This window comes from Palaemon carinicauda, chromosome 22 (assembly GCF_036898095.1).
Source record: "Palaemon carinicauda isolate YSFRI2023 chromosome 22, ASM3689809v2, whole genome shotgun sequence".
NCBI classification, from domain to species: Eukaryota; Metazoa; Arthropoda; class Malacostraca; order Decapoda; family Palaemonidae; genus Palaemon; species Palaemon carinicauda.
In genome coordinates, this window is record NC_090746.1 from 115,855,087 (window position 1) to 115,879,073 (window position 23,987).

General features: G+C 43.9%; 1 protein-coding gene across 2 annotated transcripts in view; it reads left to right on the plus strand.

The window, feature by feature from the left end:
- Positions 1-662: 662 nt before the first annotated feature.
- LOC137616713 (transmembrane anterior posterior transformation protein 1 homolog) overlaps positions 663-23,987 on the plus strand; it is an 83,333-nt gene continuing 60,008 nt past the window's right edge. The window contains exons 1-2 of one of the 2 annotated variants that reach the window (XM_068346715.1): positions 663-810; positions 20,225-20,346. In XM_068346715.1, coding sequence (XP_068202816.1) covers positions 744-810; positions 20,225-20,346 — 189 coding nt within the window. In that variant the 5' untranslated portion in view covers positions 663-743. The remainder of the gene's footprint in view (positions 811-20,224; positions 20,347-23,987) is intronic. The other variant, XM_068346716.1, reaches the window with a different exon arrangement.

Here is a 23,987-nt window from a genome sequence, read left to right on the forward strand (position 1 = left end):
AAGAGAACTGTAAAAATCTTGGTAACTTAAGAGCAATGTGCTGGTTCCTGGTTCCTGGTTCCTTATTGTTCACTCCGCAAAATAAGTTTGCGGGCACTCTATCTCTTTATAGATAGGTGCAAAGCTTCTAAGCTTATTCTTATTATTAAGTTTATTTCATCTGTGCCTTAAATAAATTAATATCATAATGAGGTTCACAATCTTTACTTTTATTCCCTTATACTTTGAAATTGGATACGATAACACCTTGCTATCATCAGTTTTGGCAACCTGTTGTGGTAATCAGTTTGGGCTTCCTAAACTCTTCTTTTATATTCATTGCCCTATCTATAAATGCAGCCAGATCCCTGCTAGGATTTTTTAGCATACCTAAACTTATTTCTACATTCTTTAGCTGTTCTAACTTTGGGCATAAAAATAAATGTTGGAAATACGAATGTCAGGTTCAGGTTCAGGTTCTGGGGTGAGGCATAGCCTTTACAACGGCGCCTCTAACGCTTATCTTCTTGTACTGTTTTGTCTTTTCTTCCACATTAGATTTAATACTTCTTTTTTCTTTTCTATATTTTTTTCACTAAATAAAAATAATCCTACTATTTTCTTTGGGTCTTCGTCGTATGGTTGTTGTAGCTCAATTACTGTCATGTTATTCTGTGCTGTGGCGTCTACCATTAAAAACGCAAGAAGACCCATTGTAAACAAAGATGTCAGTCAGAAGACCATAGTTAGTCTTATCTATAGAGATGAGCAAGAAAAATGATTCCGTCTTTCAGCCACAAGCATTGGAAATGGAGTTGAACGAATTGAAAGGTAAATTGCACCGGGAAAATTACCCGTTTTGCTATTGTTGTAGGGTAGATCTGTGTTACCATAGGCAACCATATCTGTGTATGACCTATAAATGCAAATATTCTTAAAATATTTATTTTTTCCTTGTTTTCTTGCCTCACTGGGCTATTTTCGTTGTTGGAGCCCCTGGGCTCATAGCATTCTGCTTTTCCAATAGGGTTGTAGCTTAGCAATTAATAATTATAATAATAATAATAAAAGTAGCTTAATACGTTAAAGTTTTACAACAATACGGACAGAAATTATATGTTTTACTGTAGCAAATAACGTGATTTAACCGAATTTGACCATTACATACAGTTTCCCCAGTATGTTTTCCCTACCCTAAACCCCAAGTTCCCACGGGGGGGGGGGGTACCCCATTATCGGTGGATATAAATATATATCTATATATTTCTGAAACTATTCATTTCCGACAGGAACGAGTGTCATTTTCGAAGAGAACGGACCTTTTTCTATTGAATTAAAGGTAGTTTTTTTTCCCTAGGTTACATTACCCTGTAATAAAGTACAATAATACCCTTAATAAGAGTCCAGTCCAATTTTGGGTCTTGCCAAGTACTCTGACGTCCAATAGCCTTAAGGCAGTGAACCATCATAAAAGCTTAGGTTATTCACTATTGAACGCATCATAGAGTAGTGAGACTTTGGTTAAATTGCTGGGGCTACACAATGTAAATGGAGGCCATATGAAACATTTTATTCTGTAAATATATGATACTTTATTTTCTAGCCAAATACGTGAACCATATATTTTTCCTAATTGCTAGCTTGTGTTTTAACAATTTCTAAACATGAATATTGGGGCAAACCACCTGTTCATGAGTTTTCCTACCTTCTTCCCCCATATGAAATCAATGATTGGGGGTCCCATTGGGAAACACGGAAAAAAGATATTTAAAGAAATTATAGTGATCAGAAATGCATAATAAACAGAAGATAATCTGATGGAAAAATATATGGTTCATGTAATTTGAGGGGAGTATGTATGGGTTTTATTTTACATTAACACAATTTTCCCAAAACAAGTTTAATTAGCATATTTCAATTAATCATTGCTAGTAATTTTGTTTAAACCCATAACCATTAATAATGGGTAATAACTGAGGTAAGCAATTCTCAGTTTTTATAATTGATAATTAACGCTGAAATACTAGCTCAAGGGGTGAATGAACGTAGTGAAACATGTTCCGCTTGCCAGACCATTGGAGCAATGAGATAATGATAAATTGCACGCGAAGCGAGAATACGGGAAAGCAAAAACCAATAATTCATTAGCTTTATTAAGTAACGAGCTATTTGCAGTACGATGAACCACTCAATAGGAAATGGAATGGAAAGTCACCCAAACAAAATCTCTTGTTTTCACAGTGTTTTATTAATATTACTCAGTAGTCGACCCACCATAACTAAAAAATTATGGCATTCGGCCAGAAATCATTATCAAAATCTTTTAAAACACCTATACAGTAATTACACCATATACCCGTTTTTTAAAGTCGTAATAGATATTGTTTTAATATGGAGATTTACCAATGTATAATGATGGCCTTGCCCCATAACTCCCTTTTTTTTAACCCTATTACTGCATCAGTCTTAAAGGGAGCTGCAGGCTGACGTCAGCACCCCCGTCAGGTAATTAGGTAAGGACTTGTAGGTTAGGTTAGGTGTGGAAGTTTAATTAGGTGTTGTTCCATCGTTATACAAAGTCTCCTAAGTTGCTTGATGTTATAGTATCATAAATGCCTGTAATTCATATCATGTCCCTCAGATGGTTTTTGCTACGCTGGGGCTTGCTTCGTACGCAAATGAACATTATCTCCCTGCTTCTCTGTTCTTGAAAGCAGTACATGAGTGTGCTGTGCATGCCATCCCTGTGGGTCACTATTAAATTATCATAATTACTTATTTATATCACATAACTCATATGGTTTCTGCTCTTCCATGGCTTGCTTCCCTTGCAAATAAACATGATATGATCTCACTACTCCTCTGTTCTGGCAAGCTGTACACGGATGGGCTGCATACACTAACCATGTGGGTTATCATTTAAGGGATATTTTTGGCTTTCAGATGAGCAAGAATAATTAAATATTGAACGGACAGCATTTTCAACATGATTAATTACTGAAATAACTGAATTTTAAATATTTAACTTAGCCGGTGAATATATAATAGCTGCAACTCTGCGGCTCGACAGAAAACACACTCAAAAAACTCGCGAGCGATCGCTATGAAGGTTGCGGGTGTGCCCACCAGCGCCAACTGTCGGCCAGATACCACTCTTGTATGTAAACAAAACCTTCAATTCTTCTCTGTCGACGTTGACGACAAGACGTATTCATACTCGCTGTAGAACCTGGAGTTTTCTTAACATATTTGGTGAAGTACTTCATTTTGGTTTGAGCTTTCGCTACAGGTGTTTTATCTTCAACTTAAATCTTGAACTCGTTTTTGGATAGATTTAATTTTTGATGACTTTGGATTGTTTTTTGGACTTTCCTTGACTTTTAAATGGCCGACCCTTCCCTCAGTACGGAAGTGTGTTTAGGCTTTTAGCAATTATCTTATCACGTTATAAATTAATTATAGATTTTCCTCTATATATTCTATATCTCAGCCGCCTTTATTAGGCCTCTTCGATTAGCTTTCCATTTATAATAAACATCAAAATAAATTTTAATGATTTGTTTATATGCGACCTTTCCTGAGAGTAGGCGGTCCTAACTTGGAAACCGAAGTTAAACAACGTTGAGCCCTTTCAATCGTAATAGCTTTTAAAGAGCTAATGATTTAAAACTTATTAAATGAATATTTTTTAATAGATATTTTATGAAAGATTTTCTTTGAATAGTCTTCGTACTGTTTCAAAGATGAACTAACGTTTAGTTTATTTATGCTACGCAGTTTGCGCTCTATCGTTACGATAGAGAGAGAGAGTATCACGGTTTCACTTTGCAGAAAGAGTAAATCGATTCTGACGTTTTGTTCATTCTTCTTTCAAAGCTTAAATGTTTTAAATTCTATTTTAAAGGAACTTTTTAATTGAAAAACCTTTCAGTTTTTTCCTTTGGTCAAATAACCTGTTTTTTTGACGAAACGTAAGTGGGCTCTTCTCTTAGGTGCGAAATCAAGAGAGAGAGAGAGATAGAGACGGAGGGAGAGAGAGGAGAGAAAACGTTCCGATCTTTCTCTCGTCCCAAGCGGGTAACGTTGTTCTCGAGTTACTCTCGTCCCTAGTCTCTGTACGGGGAGAAAGGATAAAACGTTTTTAGTTTTTTATTCTCGTCCCAAGGCACTGTACGGTGAGAGATTGAAAACGTAGTTTTGAATGAACTAGTGTTTAGTCTCTTCCCCAGCCACTGATTTTTTTATCTTAAAATATGTTTACTGTTTTTTGCTGGTATTAATGTGCTTACATTATACGACTGATTTCGCAATTACAACCTTTTGATGAGGGTAGAATTGCATGCTTCAGGTAGAAATCAGTTTTATTCATACCTAATGTGAATTGTTAAAAAATTCGATTTCAGTGAAATAAGTGCAAAACAGAAAATCGTAGTGATAAAGTGATATTGCGCAAAGTGTTATCAGTGTTGCGACCGAGGGTTCGTCTGTTCGTGCCTGTCGTTCGCCTAGTCCGGGACCTCTTGCAAGCTCCCAAGCCCAGGGGAGAAGTAATGTCGTACGACTTATGGGTTCGAGAGGCCTTGATCAGCGAACAGACGTTCCCTCTATGGTATCGGGTGTATCTTACCAAGATCACCCCTACCATAAGGCGAGAGAGACGATTTTCTCCTCGTCATCCGAAGGCTTTTCGCATAAGAAACCGTGGAACAAGGTTTCGAGGCCCTTTAAGCGAAAGTCAGTCCTTTCAGGACAGGTCCAGCGTCCTGGTTTTAACCATTAGGACAGCTCTGACCCTATGCAGTCATCGGAAGACTGCTCGCCGCCTAACAAAAGCGTAACACAGACTCCGAGAGTCTTTTTGTAGGCAAGGTTTTGCGGTCACAGACGTTACCCTCGTCTCTTACCGCAACCATTCCCGCTGATCCTAAATGGGTTGTACGGCAAGACATGCAGAATAAGCTTGCCTCCCTTATGGAAGACTATTCTGCCGATAAGTCCGTTGAGCCTAGCCGTTTATCTCATCGAGATCCTGGCCTTCAGCCACCCTAACGTTCCTTTGTGCGTCCTGTTGACGTTGGCGTAGCCAAGTCACGTCAGTCAGGTTGTTTAGAACCACACTCGATGCGGTCTCGTGTGGATTTTCAGCCACATTTGGACGTTAGGCCACTTGCTGATGCTCCTGTTGACGTTCAGGACGTTCGCTAACAATCGTAGTTGACTTGTTTTGACGCTGAGCGTCAACCTCCGCATTCTAGAGTTGTTTTGACTGCTCAGTCTAGGCGGTCAAAGCAGTCTCGAGTGGACGCTGTGCGTCCTCACGCACCTGTTGTTGTTGACAGTTCACAGACTGTCAAGCAGTTACATGACGTTGCGTCCTGGTCTCACGCACCTGTTGTTGTTGACAGTTCACAGACTGTCAAGCAGTTACATGACGTTGCGTCCTGGTCTGCTACTAATGCACCAGTGCGTGTGGACTCTGCATGTAAAGCATTGCCACCAGGGTAGGTCTCTCCCTTGCTTGAGACTCGGCTATTATCGGACAAGGTTCCTTCAGATGAGGAAGTTGCTGTTCTCCCTCCTACTGATATTCCCTTGAGGACTCTGTCAGACGGAGAGGAGCCTAAAGCTGCTTAGCCCTCTATGGACTTTAAATAAATCATGCTGATTTTTAAGGATCTTTGTCCGGATCTTTTTGTAACTGCTGCTCCTCGTTCGCCTAAACGTCAGAGCTTACACTAGGCCTAGCTACTTCGAAGCCGTTGTTTTATAAGCTAGTGCTCTCTCGCTCTTCTAAGAGAGCTTTACGTTTGGTAGGCGACTGGTTTATCACCAGGAGGAGTTTGGGGGAGACAGCCTTTGCTTTCCCTTCTTTTAAACTGGCTTATAGAGCGAGAGTCTGATATGACACGAGAGAAGTTCTCGGCTTGGGAGTTCCTGCCTCTGCCCAGATAGACTTCTCAAACCTCATAGACTCTCCCTGGCGCCTGGCCATGAGACGCTCCAAGATTTTACAGGTCGACTTCACAGCTATTTTCGAGCCTTTGAAGTTTTGCTGTACAATTATGTCATGCATAAACAAGGCTTTCAGGGATGGCTCCTATGATCTGACAGCCACGTTCTCTGCAGGAACAAGTCCCTCAGGGATGGCTCCATGATTTGGCAGCCATGTTCACTGCAAGAGTACGTAAGAGGCAAGTGCGCTCAATGTGTTCATTGTCAAGACAAACTTCACGATGAAGTCTACCAGGCTGTCTTGACAGCATTTATGGAAGGCGACTGGATGGTCTCTCTCGACCTTCAGGAGGCATACTTCCACATTCCTATACACCCGGATTCCCAACCGTTTCTGAGGTTTGTTTACAGGAATGTGGGGTACCAGTTTCGAGCCCTGTGCTTTGGCCTCAGTCCTGCGCCTCTCGTGTTTACGAGGCTCATGAGGAATGTGGCAAAATCCCTCCATCTATCGGGGATCCGAGCCTCCCTGTACTTGGATGACTGGCTTCTTAGAGCATCGTCCAGTCTTCACTGTCTGCAGGATCTACATTGGACGTTGAGTCTGGCCAGGGAGTTGGGACTTTTGGTCAACCTAAAAGTCCCAACTGATCCCATCCCAGATTATTCTATATTTGGGGATGGAGATTCGCAGTCAAGCCCTGCTCGAAGTCCAACTAATGCTGAAACGAAACGTTTATTCAGTCAGGAGTTGGAACAGTCTCGTAGGGACTCTCTCATCCCTGGAGCAGTTTGTCTCACTAGGGAGACTACACCTTCTGCCTCTCCGGTTCCATCTAGCCTCTCACTGGAACTAGGACAAGACATTAGAGACGGTATCATTCCCAGTCTCCGAACCAGTAAAGGCATGCCTGAAATGGTGGGACAGCAATATCAGTCTGAGAGAGGGACTATCCCTAGCAGTCAAGAACCCAAACCACGTGTTGTCCTCAGACGCGTCGGATTTGGGTTGGGGTGCGACCCTGGACGGTCGGGAATGCTCGGGTCTGTGGACCTCTAGTCAGAAGAGCATGCACATCAACGGCAAGGAGCTATTAGCAGTCCACTTGGCCTTGATGATATTAGAAGGCTTCTTCGAAACTTAGTGGTAGAGGCAACTCAGACAACACCACAACTTTGGCGTACATCTCCAAGCAAGGAGGCACACACTCCTTCACGCTGCTCGAGATCGCAAGGGACCTTCTCTTATGGTCAAGAATTCGAGGCATCTCCCTGTTGACGAGATTCATCCAGGGGGACTTGAACGTCTTGGCAGACTGTCTCAGTCGGAGGGGTCAGGTGATCCCCACGGAATGGACCCTCCACAATGACGTGGGCAAGAGTCTTTGGGCTACTTGGGGTCAACCCACCATAGACCTCTTTGCTTCCTCGTTGACCAAAAGGTTACCAATCTATTGCTCTCCAGTCCTAGATACAGAAGCAATCTACATAGACTCGTTTCTACTGGATTGGTCTTTTCTGGACTTATATGCATTCCCACCATTCAAGATAGTCAACAAGGTACTGCAGAAGTTCGCCTCTCACGAAGGGACAAGGTTGACGTTGGTTGCTACCCTCTGGCCCGCGAGAGAGTGGTGCACCGAGGTACTTCAATGGCTGGTAGACTTTCCAAGAAGTCTTCCTCTAACGGTAGATCTGTTACGTCAGCCCCACGTAAAGAATGTCCATCAAAGCCTCCCCGCTCTTCGTCTGACTTCCTTCAGACTATCGAAAGACTCTCAAGAGCTAGAGGTTTTTCGAAGGAGGCAGCCAGTGCGATTGCAAGAGCTAGGAGAGCTTCTACCATTAGAGTATTCCAGTCGAAGTGGGAAGTCTTTCGAGACTGGTGCAAGTCAGCATCTGTGTCCTCGTCCAGTACCTCTGTAGCCCAAATCGCAGATTTTCTTTTACATCTAAGAAAGGTTCACTCCCTTTCAGCTCCCACGATTAAGGGCTACAGGAGCATGTTGGCTTCGGTCTTTCGATATAGAGGCTTAGATCTTTCCAACAATAAAGATCTCCAAGATCTCCTTAAGTCTTTCGAGACCTCTAAGGAACGTCGTTTGGCAACTCCTGGATGGAACTTAGACGTGGTCCTAAGGTTCCTCATGTCAGACAGGTTTGAGCCATTACATTCAGCCTCCCTGAAGGATCTCACCCTCAAGACACTTTTCCTAGTGTGCTTGGCTTCGGCTAAAAGGGTCAATGAACTTCATGCCTTCAGTAAGAACATCGGCTTTTCTACAGAAAAAAGCCACTTGTTCACTTCAACTTGGTTTCCTGGCCAAAAATGAACTGCCTTCTCGTCCTTGGCCTAAATCTTTTGATATTCCTTGCTTATCAGAGATCGTAGGCAACGAACTGGAAAGAGTATTATGTCCTGTTAGAGCTCTTAAGTTCGATTTAGCTCGTACTAAGTCATTACGAGGGAAATCTGAGGCATTATGGTGCTCAGTTAAGAAACCTTCATTGCCTATGTCAAAGAATGCTTTGTCATATTTTATCAGATTTTTTTAATACGAGAAGCTCATTCTCACTTGAATGAGAAAGACCGATGTTTGCTTAAGGTTAAGACGCACGAAGTTAGAGATATAGCAACCTCCGTGGCCTCCAAGCAAAATAAATCTCTGCAAAGTATTATGGACGCGACTTTTTGGAGAAGCAAGTCAGTGTTCGCGTCATTTTACTTAAAAGATGTCCAGACTCTTTACGAGGACTGCTACACACTGGGTCCATTCGTTGCAGCGAGTGCAGTAGTGGGTGAGGGTTCTACCACTACACTTCCCTAATTCCAATATCCTTTTAATCTGTCTCTTGAAATGTTTTTAATATTGTTTTATGGGTTGTTCGGAAGGCTAAGAAGCCTTTCGCATCCCGGTTGATTTGGCGGGTGGTCAAAGTCATTTCTTGAGAGCGCCCAGATTAGGGGTTTGATGAGGTCCTGTTGTATGGGTTGCAACCCTTGATACTTCAGCTCCTGAGAGTCTTTCAGCATCCTAAGAGGATCGCTGGGCTCCGTGAGGAAGACAGACTTACAAGGCAGAGTAATCGTCTAAGTCAACTTCCTTACCAGGTACCTATATATTTTGGTTTTGTTATATTGATAACTGTCAAAATGAAAAAACTCTTAGCTTATACGCTGTAAACATAATTAACTCTGGTCTCTACCCACCTCCTTGGGTGTGAATCAGCTATTATATATTCACCGGCTAAGTTAAATATTTAAAAATGATATTTTAATTATAAAATAAATTTTTGAATATACTTACCCGGTGAATATATAAATTAAATGACCCTCCCTTCCTCCCCAATAGAGACGCAGCGGGACGAGAAGAATTGAAGGTTTTGTTTACATACAAGAGTGGTATCTGGCCGACAGTTGGCGCTGGTGGGCACATCCGCAACCTTCATAGCGATCGCTCGCGAGTTTTTTGAGTGTGTTTTCTGTCGAGACGCAGAGTTGCAGCTATTATATATTCACCGGGTAAGTATATTCAAAAATTTATTTTATAATTAAAATATCATTTTACATAACATTTTGAAATAGATTGAACTCCTCTCTGGGAGACTTCTTCTTTTGACTGTACATGTAGTCAAACGGAGGTGTAAAAAAGATGGCTATTGTAAAACAACATGAATATTTGTAAGCTTGAAATTTGTTAAAAAAGCCAGCTAATGACTACGTCATACTTAAAACAGAACAGCTAGCAAAAGTTAATTCAAACAACTCATGCACAGTAATCCACAATCAATCTCCCAAAAGTAAACAATGTACTTAGGCAGTGAAGTGGTGTTCACATTTTAATCGATCAATACGTAAGTTATTGTGCCTCAGCCCCATTGGTCATACAGAGAAAAATGCCAAACTAGTCCTCACTCATTCATATCGTATACAGTAGAAAATTCCAGTTTCGCCAGAAATTGTTGTATCATATATTAACCGGATTTGATAGATTATGCTGGTAAAATTATAGTACTGTAATGGTTTTAATTGGAGGGGTGCATTTCCTCAAACAGCTTCCATATTTTCTGCTGAACTGTATGGCATGCTGACCGCTATTGAGAAAATAGCGATGGAGTATGGGTGTAATTTTACTATTTTTACTGATGCAAGGAGTGATCTTCAAGCTTTAGAAGTTTTTAATTCCAGTAAGCCTTTAGTTTTAAAGATTTTAGAATTGCTTTTATTATTGGACTGAGAGGTATAACAGTTCAATTTTCAATATTAAACTTACCCGGTGATCATATAGCTGTCAGCTCTGCTGCCCGACAGAAAAACCTAAGGACAAAATACGCCAGCGATCGCTATACAGGTGGGGGTGTACATCATCAGCGCCATCTGTCGAGCAGGTACTAAGTACTCCAATGTCAACAAAGAACCAATTTTCTCTCTGTCGTGCCACCGGCAAGACCTACTAAATACGCTGTTGTTTTCTGGATTGATTTTCACGTTATTTGGTGAAGTATTCATTTCTGGTTATTAGCTATCGCTGTGCAGAAGTTATCTTCAATACTTCCTTGCATTCTTTTATTGAATTTTGGATTATTTGTTGACGACTTGGATAGATTTTGAATTCCCCCTTTGACTAATTCAAGATGTCTGACCCTTCTCAAGTCCCCAAGTACAGGAAGTGTAGCGCTAGGGACTGTTCAAGGCGTCTTCCAAAGGCCTCTATCGATCCGCACACCATTTGTTCCAATTGTAGGGGTAAAGCCTGTCAATTGGAAGATCGATGTGAGGAATGCGTTGGGCTTTCGGAATTCGATTTTCAAGAATTCCTCAAATATGCACGTAGGCTAGAGAGGGATAGAGTCAGGAGGAGTTCGTCTCGCTCAGTTGATTTTTCCTCTCCCCATGCCCCACAACCTATTCCTTCCCCTGTAGTGGTTGCTCCCGACCCCCCTGCTAGCTCTCATCAACCTTCGATGGCAGATATGATGCGTGCCATCCAGGCTCTGGGTGAGAGAGTCGAGTCATTGGCGAATGACCGCAATCAACTCATGGCTGACGTCAGGGAGTTGAAAGGTAAAAGTGCAGTGGGAAGTGAAGTGAGTGTTAGTGCAGTGAAAAGTGTCAGTGTTACGCATGAGGGTGCGTCTGTTCGTGCCTGTCGTCCTCCCAGTCCGGGACCTCTTGCAAGCTCCCAAGCCCAGGGGAGAAGCAATGTCGTACGACCAAAGGGTTCGACAGGCTTTAATCAGCGGACAGACGTTCCCTCCGTGGTTTCGGACGTATCCTGCCTAGATCGTCCCACCCACATGAAGACGAGTGAGCCCGTTCATTCCTCGTCTGCGGAAGAGGTTTCACGCCAGAAACGATGGACCAAGGTCTCACGGCCTCTTAAACGCAAGGTCCCTTCCGAGCAAGTCCAACGGCCCAGGTGTAGCCACTGGGTCAGTTCGGACTCGCTGCAGTCCTCCGACGACTGCACACCTCCTAAGAGAGGCAAAGTGGTACCGCACCGGGCAGTAACTCCGTCTGTTGCCGCACCAGCTGCGGTAGACCCTAAGTGGTCTTTGCTTCAGTCTATGCAGACTCAGTTAGCTTCCTTCATGCAGGAGTATCGTGCGGAGAAGGTTGACGCTGCACCCGTTAGCCTACAACCATCCACGGTTGTGCGCCCAGTAGACGCTGAGGCTGCCTGCTCCCACACTCCAGCTGTGAGAGCTCCACCACCCATGCGCAGTCGACCCTGCCAGACGCATGTTGACGTTCACCGACGCACGGAACCCTCCGTTGACGTTCGTGTGCTACCACAACAACAGGAGGGTGGAGTTAAGTTGCCGTGTTTTGACGCGATGCGTCAGCCTCCGCAACCCACGGTGGTCTCCGCTAACCGACCACAGTCAGGAGTAGACGCTTTGCGTCCCCACTCAGCTTTGGTTGTTGCCAGTTCTCAGACTGACCAACAGTTCCATGACGTTGGGTCCAGTGCAGCCACGCATGCACCCGTGCTGCCGGACTCAGCCGACCAGCTTTTACCTACTCCTTTGCCGCTTCCTCCTCAACATTCAGACGATGGCCTCTCTGATGATGACGACGCTGCACATCTTGACGACCAACACTCGGACATCGACGAACCCAAGACCACGCCTCCCTCCTTAGACTTTAGGAAAGTGCTTGCGCTGTTCAAGGATTTATATCCGGATCAGTTTGTGTCTGCAGCACCACGCTCGCCTCCCTCTGAGTTCGCTTTAGGCATGCAGTCAGCAGCACCTGCCTTTACGAAGCTCTTACTCGCTCGCTCGTCCAAGAGAGCTTTAAGGGTACTGGGAGAGTGGTTGCAGTCCAAAAAGCAACTTGGGAAGACAACCTTCATGTTTCCCCCGGCCAAGCTTGCTTCCAGATCTAGCGTCTGGTATGCCACGGGAGAAGTTCTCGGCTTGGGAGTTCCTGCCTCTGCCCAGGGCGACTTCTCAAGTCTGGTAGACTCTCCCCGCAGGCTGGCTATGAGACGCTCCAAGATTTGCTGGACTCCTTCGGATATGGACCATCTTATGAAAGGAGTTTTCCGAGCATTCGAAGTCTTTAACTTCTTGGACTGGTGTTTGGGAGCGTTGAGCAGGAAGACCTCCCCTTCTGATAAGGAAACTTCCATGCTCATTATGTCCTGCATGGACAAAGCCATACGGGATGGTTCTAGTGAGCTTGCGGCTTCTTTCGTGTCCGGGGTCCTCAAGAAGCGGGATCACCTTTGCTCCTTCTTGTCAGCTGGAGTCACCCCATGTCAAAAGTCGGAGCTCATGTTTGCTCCTCTCTCGAAGTGCCTCTTCCCTGAGGAGTTGATCAAGGAGATTGCCGCCTCCTTGATCCAGAAAGACACTCATGACCTGGTTGCGTCATCCGCACGCAAAGCCACCCCTTTGCCCTCTGTGCCTAGACCCAGGTTGGACACTCCAGCGTCAAGATTCATTCCGCCCTTTCGTGGCAGAGCCGCCAGCAGAGGAGGTGCTCGTGCGGAAGGTCAACGCGGGAGCAAGAAGAAGGGTTCCAAGTCCTTTAAAGGCAGAGTCTGACTGCCACCTTCTTCAGACAGCAGTGGGAGCCAGGCTCAAGAACTACTGGCAGGCCTGGGAGAACAGGGGCGCAGACGCACAATCTGTGAAGTTACTCAGAGAGGGGTACAAGATTCCATTCTTGAGCAAGCCCCCTCTAGCAACAATTCCCATCGACCTCTCTCCCAGGTACAGAGAGGAGGACAAGAGACTAGCTTTGCAGCAAGAGGTGTCTCTCTTACTACAAAAGGGAGCGGTAGTCAAAGTCCGGGACCATCAATCCCCGGGCTTCTACAACCGTCTCTTCTTAGTGGCGAAGAAGACAGGCGGGTGGAGGCCGGTGCTAGACGTCAGTGCCCTGAATGTCTTTGTCACAAAGCAGACGTTCACCATGGAGACGACAAAGTCGGTTCTAGCATCGGTCAGGAAGGAAGACTGGATGGTCTCGTTGGACCTAAAGGACGCTTACTTTCACGTCCCCATCCACCCAGATTCCCAACCTTTTCTAAGGTTCGTTTTCGGGAAGGTGGTATACCAGTTTCAAGCCCTGTGCTTTGGCCTAAGCACGGCTCCTCTTGTTTTTACGAAACTGATGAGGAATATTGCCAAATTCCTGCATTTAGCAGACATCAGAGCCTCCCTCTATTTGGACGACTGGCTTTTAAGAGCTTCGTCAAGTCGTCGCTGTCTGGAGAATCTAAAGTGGACTCTGGAACTGACCAAGGAATTGGGTCTCCTGGTCAATATGGAAAAGTCCCAACTCGTCCCATCCCAAACTATTGTGTACCTAGGTATGGAGATTCAGAGTCAAGCTTTTCGAGCTTTTCCGTCGGCCCCCAAAATCAGTCAAGCCCAAGAATGCATCCAGAACATGCTGAAGAAGGACCGATGTTCAGTCAGACAGTGGATGAGTCTGATAGGGACGCTTTCATCACTGGAACAGTTCATCCCGTTAGGGAGACTCCACCTCCGACCCCTTCAATTTCACTTAGCTGTTCACTGGAGAAAGGACAAGACGCTAGAAGCGGTCTCGATTCCTATTTCCGAGAAGATGAAGTCTGCACTGACTTGGTGGAAGAACAACATTCTCCTCAGAGAGGGTCTGCCACTGGCTGTTCAGACCCCCAACCACATTCTCTTCTCGGACGCATCGGACACGGGCTGGGGTGCGACATTGGACGGTCGGGAATGCTCGGGCACGTGGAATGCGGATCAAAGATCGTTACACATCAACTGCAAGGAGCTACTGGCAGTTCATCTGGCCTTGAGAAGCTTCAAGTCCCTCCTTCTAGGCAAGGTGGTGGAGGTGAACTCCGACAACACCACAGCCTTGGCGTACATCTCCAAGCAAGGAGGGACTCATTCGAGGACGTTGTACGAGATCGCAAGGGACCTCCTCACCTGGTCAAGAGATCGAAACATTTTGCTAGTAACGAGGTTCATTCAAGGCAGCATGAATGTCACGGCAGACCGCCTCAGCCGGAAGGGTCAAATCATCCCAACAGAGTGGACCCTTCACAAGAATGTATGCAAGAGACTATGGGCCTTGTGGGGTCAGCCTACCATAGATCTGTTTGCAACCTTGATGACCAAGAGGCTCCCAGTTTATTGCTCACCGATCCCGGACCCAGCAGCAGTTCACATAGATGCCTTTCTTCTGGATTGGTCCCATCTAGACCTTTATGCATTCCCCCCATTCAAGATTGTCAACAGAGTACTGCAGAAGTTCGCCTCTCACGAAGGGACAAGGTTGACGTTGGTTGCTCCCCTCTGGCCCGCGAGAGAATGGTTCACCGAGGTACTGCAATGGCTAGTAGACGTTCCCAGAACACTTCCTCTAAGAGTGGACCTTCTGCGTCAGCCGCACGTAAAGAAGTTACACCCAAGCCTCCACGCTCTTCGTCTGACTGCCTTCAGACTATCGAAAGACTCTCGAGAGCTAGAGGCTTTTCTAAGGAGGCAGCCAGAGCGATTGCTAGAGCAAGGAGGACATCCACTCTTAAAGTCTACCAGTCGAAGTGGGAAGTCTTCCGAAGCTGGTGCAAGTCGGTCTCAGTATCCTCAACCAGTACCTCTGTAACTCAGATAGCTGACTTCCTTTTATACCTAAGGAAGGAAAGATCTCTTTCAGCTCCCACGATCAAGGGTTACAGAAGCATGTTGGCAGCAGTCTTCCGTCACAGAGGCTTAGATCTTTCCAACAACAAAGATCTACAGGACCTCCTTAAGTCTTTTGAGACCTCGAAGGAGCGTCGGTTGGCCACACCAGGTTGGAACTTAGACGTGGTACTAAGATTCCTTATGTCAGAAAGGTTCGAACCACTTCAATCAGCCTCTTTTAAAGATCTCTCTTTGAAGACCCTTTTCCTCGTCTGCTTGGCAACAGCTAAAAGAGTCAGTGAGATACACGCCTTCAGCAGGAACATTGGATTTACATCTGAAATGGCTACATGTTCCTTACAGCTTGGTTTTTTAGCCAAAAACGAACTTCCTTCTCGTCCTTGGCCCAAATCGTTCGATATTCCAAGCCTGTCTAATTTGGTTGGAAATGAACAAGAAAGAGTCCTATGCCCTGTAAGAGCTCTTAAGTACTATTTGAGACGTACCAAACCATTAAGAGGACAGTCAGAAGCTTTATGGTGCGCCATTAAGAAACCTTCTTTACCTATGTCGAAGAATGCAGTTTCTTATTATATCAGACTTTTGATTCGAGAAGCTCATTCCCATCTGAATGAGGAAGACCTTGCTTTGCTGAAGGTAAGGACACATGAAGTTAGAGCTGTCGCAACTTCAGTGGCCTTCAAACAAAACAGATCTCTGCAGAGTGTAATGGATGCAACCTATTGGAGAAGCAAGTCAGTGTTCGCATCATTTTACCTTAAAGATGTCCAGTCTCTTTACGAGAACTGCTACACCCTGGGACCATTCGTAGCAGCGAGTGCAGTAGTGGGTGAGGGCTCAACCACTACATTCCCATAATCCCATAACCTTTTTAATCTTTCTCTTGAAATGTTTTTATTGTTGTTTTTTGGGTTGTACGGAAGGCTAAGAAGCCTTTCGCATCCTGGTTGATTTGGCGGGTGGTCAAATTCTTTTCTTGAGAAGCGCCTAGATTAGAGGTTTTGATGAGGTCCTTTAGTATGGGTTGCAACCCTTCATACTTCAGCTCCTAGGAGTCGTTCAGCATCCTATGAGGATCGCGAGGCTCAGTAAGGAAGATGTACTTAAAAAGGCAGAGTAATTGTTCAAGTCGACTTCCTTACCAGGTACTTATTAATTTTATGTTTGTTATTTTGAATAACTGCTAAAATGAAATACAAAATACTTAGCTCTTAATGTTAACATATATTGCTGGTCTCTACCCACCCCCTGGGTGTGAATCAGCTATATGATCACCGGGTAAGTTTAATATTGAAAAATGTTATTTTCATTAGTAAAATAAATTTTTGAATATACTTACCCGGTGATCATAGATTAAAGGACCCTCCCTTCCTCCCCAATAGAGACCCAGTGGACCGAGGAGAAAATTGGTTCTTTGTTGACATTGGAGTACTTAGTACCTGCTCGACAGATGGCGCTGATGATGTACACCCCCACCTGTATAGCGATCGCTGGCGTATTTTGTCCTTAGTTTTTTCTGTCGGGCAGCAGAGCTGACAGCTATATGATCACCGGGTAAGTATATTCAAAAATTTATTTTACTAATGAAAATAACATTTTTGTTGGGTTCCAGCACAAGTAGGTGTGTCTGGAAACAAGAAGGCAGATTTACTGGCAACGAATGCTGCAGCTGAGTTGCAACCAAGAAGGTATCCCATTCTTTGTAATGATTGTTTACCCAACATTAAGAATTTGATTTCTAATAATTGGCAACAGCATTGGGATAATTTAGTAAAAAATAAGATGCGAGAAATAACCGCTCGGCCTTGAGTCTCGCCTTTAAACCGAAAGGAGTAGATATTTCCTCCTCGGAACTTTTCTTACTTAAACAGAGTTATGAGATTACTCGTCCCCAGTTGGAAGTTAGACCTCTTCCTTGAAACATAGTTCAGGTCCTTCAGTCTCTGAAGGGTTCCTCTACAAACCATTATGCAATGCAACAGATCGCCACCTTACCCTGAAGATGATGCTCCTACTCGCTTTGGCTTCGGCTGAGAGAGTCAGTGAGCTGCATGGTCTATCTTATGACGTCTCCCACTCAAGGAGGTGGGTAGAAGTAATACAGTACTCAGCTTTGTCCCCGAGTTCATTGCTAAGACTCAAAATCCTTTTTGTGTTGGATCCTAGATTCGGCCCATTCTGGATAGTCTCCGTTCTGCAACTGAAGACCCAGACCAACTGGTACTTTGCCAAGTAAGGAGTCTAAGGTGTTACCTTAAAAGAACAGCAGCAGCTAGCCCCTGTGTGTCAGTACTGTTTGTCAGCATGGGGAAGGTCAAAAGGAGGGTCACAAGTAATACAATTTCCTCTTGGATCCCCGATGTCATTGACTTTGCGTTTAATCCTGACCCTCCTCCACAAAAGCGACCCAGAGCTCATGACGTCAGGGGCATTGCAACGTCCCTGGCATTTCAAGAAAAACTACTCTTTGACGCAGGTACTACACGTGGGCGTGTGGAAGTGTCAAACAACCTTCACCACCCCCTATTGGAAAGACGTAACCCACAGGAACATGGATACATTTTCCATTGGTCCTGTGGTGGCTGCACAATGAGTGGTCTAAAGCACCTCAAGCTCCTTGATGGACAAGTAGCAGAGGGTTGAAGGCTGAGGTTACCTGGGTTAGTCTTGGGTGAAGGAGTAGAATGACGGGCTTCTTCCTTTCCTTCACCTTCTCCCCCTCTGGGGATTCAGCTCCGCAGTACTCAGTACAGCTGACCTCGCCTCTCTGCAGGTAAGATCCAATTCTCATTTGTAACCCAAGTATAGAAATACTGTAATACTTGTTGCGTCCCCAATACCTCTTGCGAGGGGGGCTATTGGGCCAAGTCTCAGTACTCTCAGATTCCTATGACTAGATCCTTTTTACTAAGACCAGCCACATTGCTAGTATCACAAACACAGCTTCTGCAGGCTGCTAATTGTGCGAAGCACAACTATTTTAACGTGAGCAGGGTTCCTACTACCTTTGGTCTCATTTTGAAGGAGAGAGAACCCCGAGTCAAATGCCAAAAGCCAGTTGGCGAGGACTTCCTTCCTCCTAAGAGGTAAGCCATCCCTATAAATAGCGAATGGTTTGTATTTGTGTTGGAACAAATTACAAATTTAAAAGTAATTTGTATTTTTCCTAACATACAAACCTGGAGCTATTAATACAAATTGGCCCGATAGCTATGTCCCCCAAGAAGTCCTGCCAGAAAGCAAAATGGTTGCTGAGCCCAGGTGTGTGAGTGAGCATGGTAGCTGGCTCCCCCCCACCTCCCACTAACTAGCGGGTTGGGTGGTTATTCCTCACTTAGATTAAGCTTGGCTCGTCTTTCAGCTTTGCCGAAAGGATATGTCAATAAATAGCTCCAGGTTTGTTTGTTAGGAAAAATACCAATTACTTTCAAACTCGTAATTTTCATAGTTTATATATGAAAGATACGTTTTAATGTTACTACTGTTCTTAAAGTATTTTATTTTACTTATTCATTACTTCGCATGAAGTTTAAATGTTATTACTGTTCTTAAAGTATTTTATTTTACTTATTCATTACTTCGCATAAAGTTTATTTATTTCCTTATTTTCTTTCCTCACTAGGATATTTTTCTGTTAGAGCCCTTGTGCTTATAGCATCCTGCCTTTTCTAGGGTTTTTACTTTGCTAGTAATAACAACAGGAATTATTATTATTATTATTATTATTATTATTATTATTATTATTATTATTATTAAAGTATTCAGGATTGATGGGTAGGAAAAATACAAATTCCTTTTAAAATTTGTCATTTTAAGTTAAAATGGAAAGTTTTCCAGAAGTTTCACTTATGAGGACTATGTCTAACCATATTTAGGAACAGTGTTTATCTAACCATATTTTGGAACAGCATCCTTTATAATTGAGACATTTTTTCGGGGGTTAACTTGGGATTGTAAGAGGACTGTCTTTGCTAAGATCAGTGTCCATGAGGTCAAGGTATTATTTTTGCTTTACAGTTAGCATCTTAAGGAGGAAATTGTGCTCAAGTATTTACTTAACAGTGGACCTATTAGGGGTAGGGGAAATTTAAATTTTAATGATTCCATCATGATTGTCCTATAACTTTTATTACTTTATTTCAGTTCCGGATCACTTGTTAGCTATAACATTCCAAACCAATCTAACAGGTTCTTGACCAAATTCCCACACACACACACACACACACACACACACACACACACACACACACACACAGAGCTCATCTTGCCTTTCCTTTGATACTGGAAGCCTCTTTTAGGGCCTAGGTGATTTGAAAAACTTAAGATCCTTGAAGATTTTTCTTAAGACACCTTTATATTTGTGGTGGTAGCGTCCTTGCTTGGTGATGGCCAGACTGGGGTTTGAGTCATGCTAAAACTCGTTAAGTTCCTCTGGTCGCTGCAACCTCACCATCCTTGTGTAGTAAGGATTGGGAGTTGGGGGAGCCCATAGGTCTATCTGCCAAGCCATCAGCAGCTATTGCCTTGCCATCCTTGTTCCTAGCTTGAATGGAGAGGTGGCTTGGGCGCTGATCATATGTAATATGGTCAGTCTCTAGGGCATTGTCCTGCTTGATAGGGCAGTGTCACTGTCCCTTGCCTCTGCCATTCATGAGGGGCCTTTAAAACATTTAAATGGAAAATAATACTAAAGAGTTCTGACATGAGCACCCCCTTAAAAAGAAATTAAGATTTGTTAATAAAAGAGGTTTGTATACTGGAGATATACATATACAATTTAAGATATTTTATATTATTCATAAAGGAAAAAATTTCCTAGTTTTATCTGCTTCAGCTCACCAAGATAATACTGTGCTGTTATGTTATTTTTAATGTACTGTAATCAGTAAGAGAGTTTTCCTTTAGTGAAGGATAGCCTTCTGAGAAGATGATTTAAGACTATTATAAACTACAATATAGACAAGTTTATATTCAATTAATAACCCACTGTATTGTGTATTACTGTATATTAAAAGTAAAAGAAGTTGTTTATTCATGGTACATCTAAGTTATTTAAGATTTTGTTAGAGAATTTGAATATTTGTATGTTACTATAAACAAAATGATTGCCCACAAGTGATTTGTTTCTATTTTTCAGGTTTGTCCTTTCAAGACTATTTGAAGTCTGAACTAAGGAGAGGATACCTGCTCGAAAATGATGAGGAGAGGTATACAGCACGTCGTGAGAAAGTGTATACCTTTTTCAAAATTCCGAGAGAAGTAAGACTTGTTTGAATAACTGGTAATTAGGTAACTGCAGTGGAATAGACACTTCATATTTGTTCCAACACTTACAAACCAAACGCTATTTAATAGGGATTATCTTTTGGCAAAACTGGAAGACTAGCCGTTAGACTAAAAAGTGAGGTGGCAACCATCCAACTGCTAGTTAGTGGGAGGGAGGAGGGGGTATCCGGGGTTACCAGGTATCCTCTACTCACTCACATATCAGTGATATCTCACCACTTTTTCTTTTGCCACTGGAGAGAACGGACTTGTCCACTCTCTGATCCTGCTAAGACTTGCCCATGCAGACCATTGCTTTCCATAATTATTTTTCTTTTTCAGGTGTGTCTCTCCCTTGCCCCCTGTGGCCGCGGGGGCATATAAAAATTAGAATAGCTCCAACGTTATCCCTGCGTGTCGTAAGAGGCGACTAAAAGGGACGGGACGAGGGGGCTGGGAACCCCCTCTCCTGTATAAAATTCCTGCGAGACATCGACAAGGAGATGGAGCTGGGGGGAGAGTGACTGCTCCCCGCACTCTAGTTTTGGGGTGTTTGAATGTGCGTGGATGTAGTACGATAGAGAGTAAAAGATGTGAGATTGGAAGTATGTTTAGAAGTAGAAGGATGGATGTATTGGCCTTGTGTGAGACACAGATGAAAGGAAAAGGTGAAGTGATGTTTGGTGAAATGTCTGGTAGAGTGTCTGGGATTGAAAGGGGAAGAGCGAGAGAGGGTGTGGCGTTATTGCTGAGTGAATGGATGACAGGTAAAGTAGTGGAATGGAAGGAGATATCATCTAGGTTAATGTGGGTAAGGGTTAGGTTGGGTAGGGAATGTTGGGCGTTTGTCAGTGCGTATGGGCCAGGTAGTGAGAAAAGTGAAGAAGAGCGAAATGAGTTCTGGAATGAATTAACTAGGTGTGTAGAAGGACTGGGTAGAAGGAATTATGTAGTTGTTATGGGTGACTTAAATGCTAGAGTGGGCGCTGGAGAGGTAGAAGGTGTCATTGGGAAGTATGGCGTACCAGGTGAAAATGAGAGTGGTGAGAGACTGGTAGACATGTGTGTTGAACAAGAGATGGTAATAAGTGCTAGCTTCTTTAAAAAGAAAGATAAAAATAAGTATACATGGGTAAGAGTGGCAAATGGAAGAGTAGTAGAAAGGGCATTAATGGATTATGTGTTGATAACTAAAAGAATGTTTGGAAGATTGAAAGACGTGCACGTGTTTAGGGGTATGGCTAACGGTATGTCTGATCATTTTTTGGTGGAAGGAAAATTAGTTGTAGCAAAAGAGTGGGGGAATAGAGTAGGTGGATGTAAAAGGGAGGTAGTGAGGATTGAAGAGCTAATAAAACCGGGGGTAAAAAGTAAATATCAGGAAAGGTTGAAAATGGCATATGACGAGGTGAGAGTAAGAGAAACTGGTAATTTAGAGGAGGAGTGGAAGTTAGTAAAAGAAAATTTTGTTGGGATTGCAAGGGATGTATGTGGCAAGAAGGTTGTTGGAGGCAGCATGAGGAAGGGCAGTGAATGGTGGAATGAAGGAGTGAAGGTAAAAGTGGAAGAGAAAAAGAGGGCTTTTGAAGAATGGCTGCAGAGTAATAGTATAGAGAAGTATGAAAAATATAGAGAGAAAAATGTGGAAGTAAAGCGCAAGGTACGTGAGGCAAAGAGGGCAGCTGACCTGAGGTGGGGTCAGGGATTGGGTCAGTCATATGAAGAGAATAAGAAGAAATTTTGGAAAGAAGTGAAGAGAGTAAGGAAGGATGGCGCAAGAATTGAAGAGACAGTGAAAGATGGAAATGGAAGGTTGTTAAAAGGAGAGGAGGCAAGGAAAAGGTGGGCGGAATATTTTGAAAGTTTGCTGAATGTTGAGGATAATAGGGAGGCAGATATAATTGCTGTTCCAGGTGTTGAGGTGCCAGTGATGGGAGATGAGAATGAGAGAGAGCTTACAATAGATGAAGTGAGGAGAGCACTAGATGAAACGAGAGTAGAAAAAGCATCTGGTATGGATGGTGTGAAAGCTGAGATGTTGAAGGAAGGGGGTGTGACAGTACTTGAATGGTTGGTGAGATTGTTTAATATGTGTTTTGTGTTGTCAATGGTACCAGTAGATTGGGTTTGTGCATGTATTGTACCACTATATAAGGGTAAGGGAGATGTGCATGAGTGTTGTAATTCAAGAGGAATTAGTTTTTTTCAATATTAATCTTACCCGATAATCATGTAGCTGTCAACTCCGTTGCCTGACAGAATTCTACGGAAGGGATACGCCAGCGATCGCTATACAAGAGGGGGGTGTACTCACCAGCGCCACCTGTGGCCAGGTACTGCAGTACTTCTTGTTGACACCACCTCAATTTTTCCTCTGTCGTGCTTCCGGCAAGACCTACATGGATACGCTTATAATTTTGGAGTCTTTGTTCACGGTTTTGGTGAAGTATTGCTCTGAGATTTCAGCTTTCGCTATACAGGAAGCTTTTCCCTTAGCTTAGATAGCTTTTGGATTAATTTTGATTTATGGTTTAACGATCTTTAGCTTTAATTTGGAATCCCCCTTGACTGTTCTCTGATTCAAGATGTCCGACCATTCTCAAGCTCCTCCCCAAAGACGATGTAGGACTTGTATTAGGCGGCTTCCGAAGGCCTCGGTTGATCCTCACACCGTTTGTTCCGACTGTAGGGGAAAATCCTGTCAGTTGGAAGATCGATGTGAGGAATGTGCCGGACTTTCGGAACTTGATTTTATTCGATTCCTTAAGTATACCACTAAGTTAGAGAGAGAGAGAGTTAGGAGGAGTTCGGCTCGCTCTTTACTTTATTCCTCCCCCCATGATCCTCAACCTTTTCCTCACCCTGTAGTGGCTACCCCCGAACCTACTATTAGTGCTCAGCCTGATATGTCAGATGTTTTACGTGCTATTCAGGCTTTAGGTGATAAAGTGGAGTCGGTAGTGAGTGACCACAAGTTCCTTTTGGCAGACGTCAAGGAACTTAAAGTGAAAAGTGCAGTGGGAAGTGGTAGTGCCAGTGCTGTGCCTAGTGCTAGTGTCAGTGTTGCGCGTGAGGATACTTCTGTGCGTGCCAGTCGTCCTCCCAGTCCGGGACCTCTTGCAAGCTCCCAAGCCCAGGGGAGAAGCAATGTCGAAGGGCAAAAGGGTTCGGCAGGCCTTGATCGGCGCACAGTAGTATCCTCAGTGGTTGCGGGCGTATCTTATAGAGATCGTCACTTCCACTCTCAGACGATTGAGCCCTTAAGATCCTCGTCTGCAGAAGATTTTTCGGGGAGAAAACGCTGGACTCAGGCCTCAAGACCTCTTAAGCGTAAAGTCCAGACCGCGCGAGTCCAACAGCCAGGGTGTAGCCATTGGGATAGCTCGGACTCGCCGCAGTCATCAGGTGACTGCACGCCTCCTAAGAGAGGCAAGGTGCTGCCTCAACAGACCTCAACTTCTGTTAAAGCTATGCCTCAACAGACCTCAACTTCTGTTGATCCTAAGATGGCTTTGCTGCAGACTATGCAGTCGCAGCTTGCGGTGTTGATGCGGGAGTTTCAGGCAGAGAAGGTTAATACACCTCCTCCTGCGAGCGCTCCTCCTCCTCAGCGCAGTACAATCTGCCAGACGTAT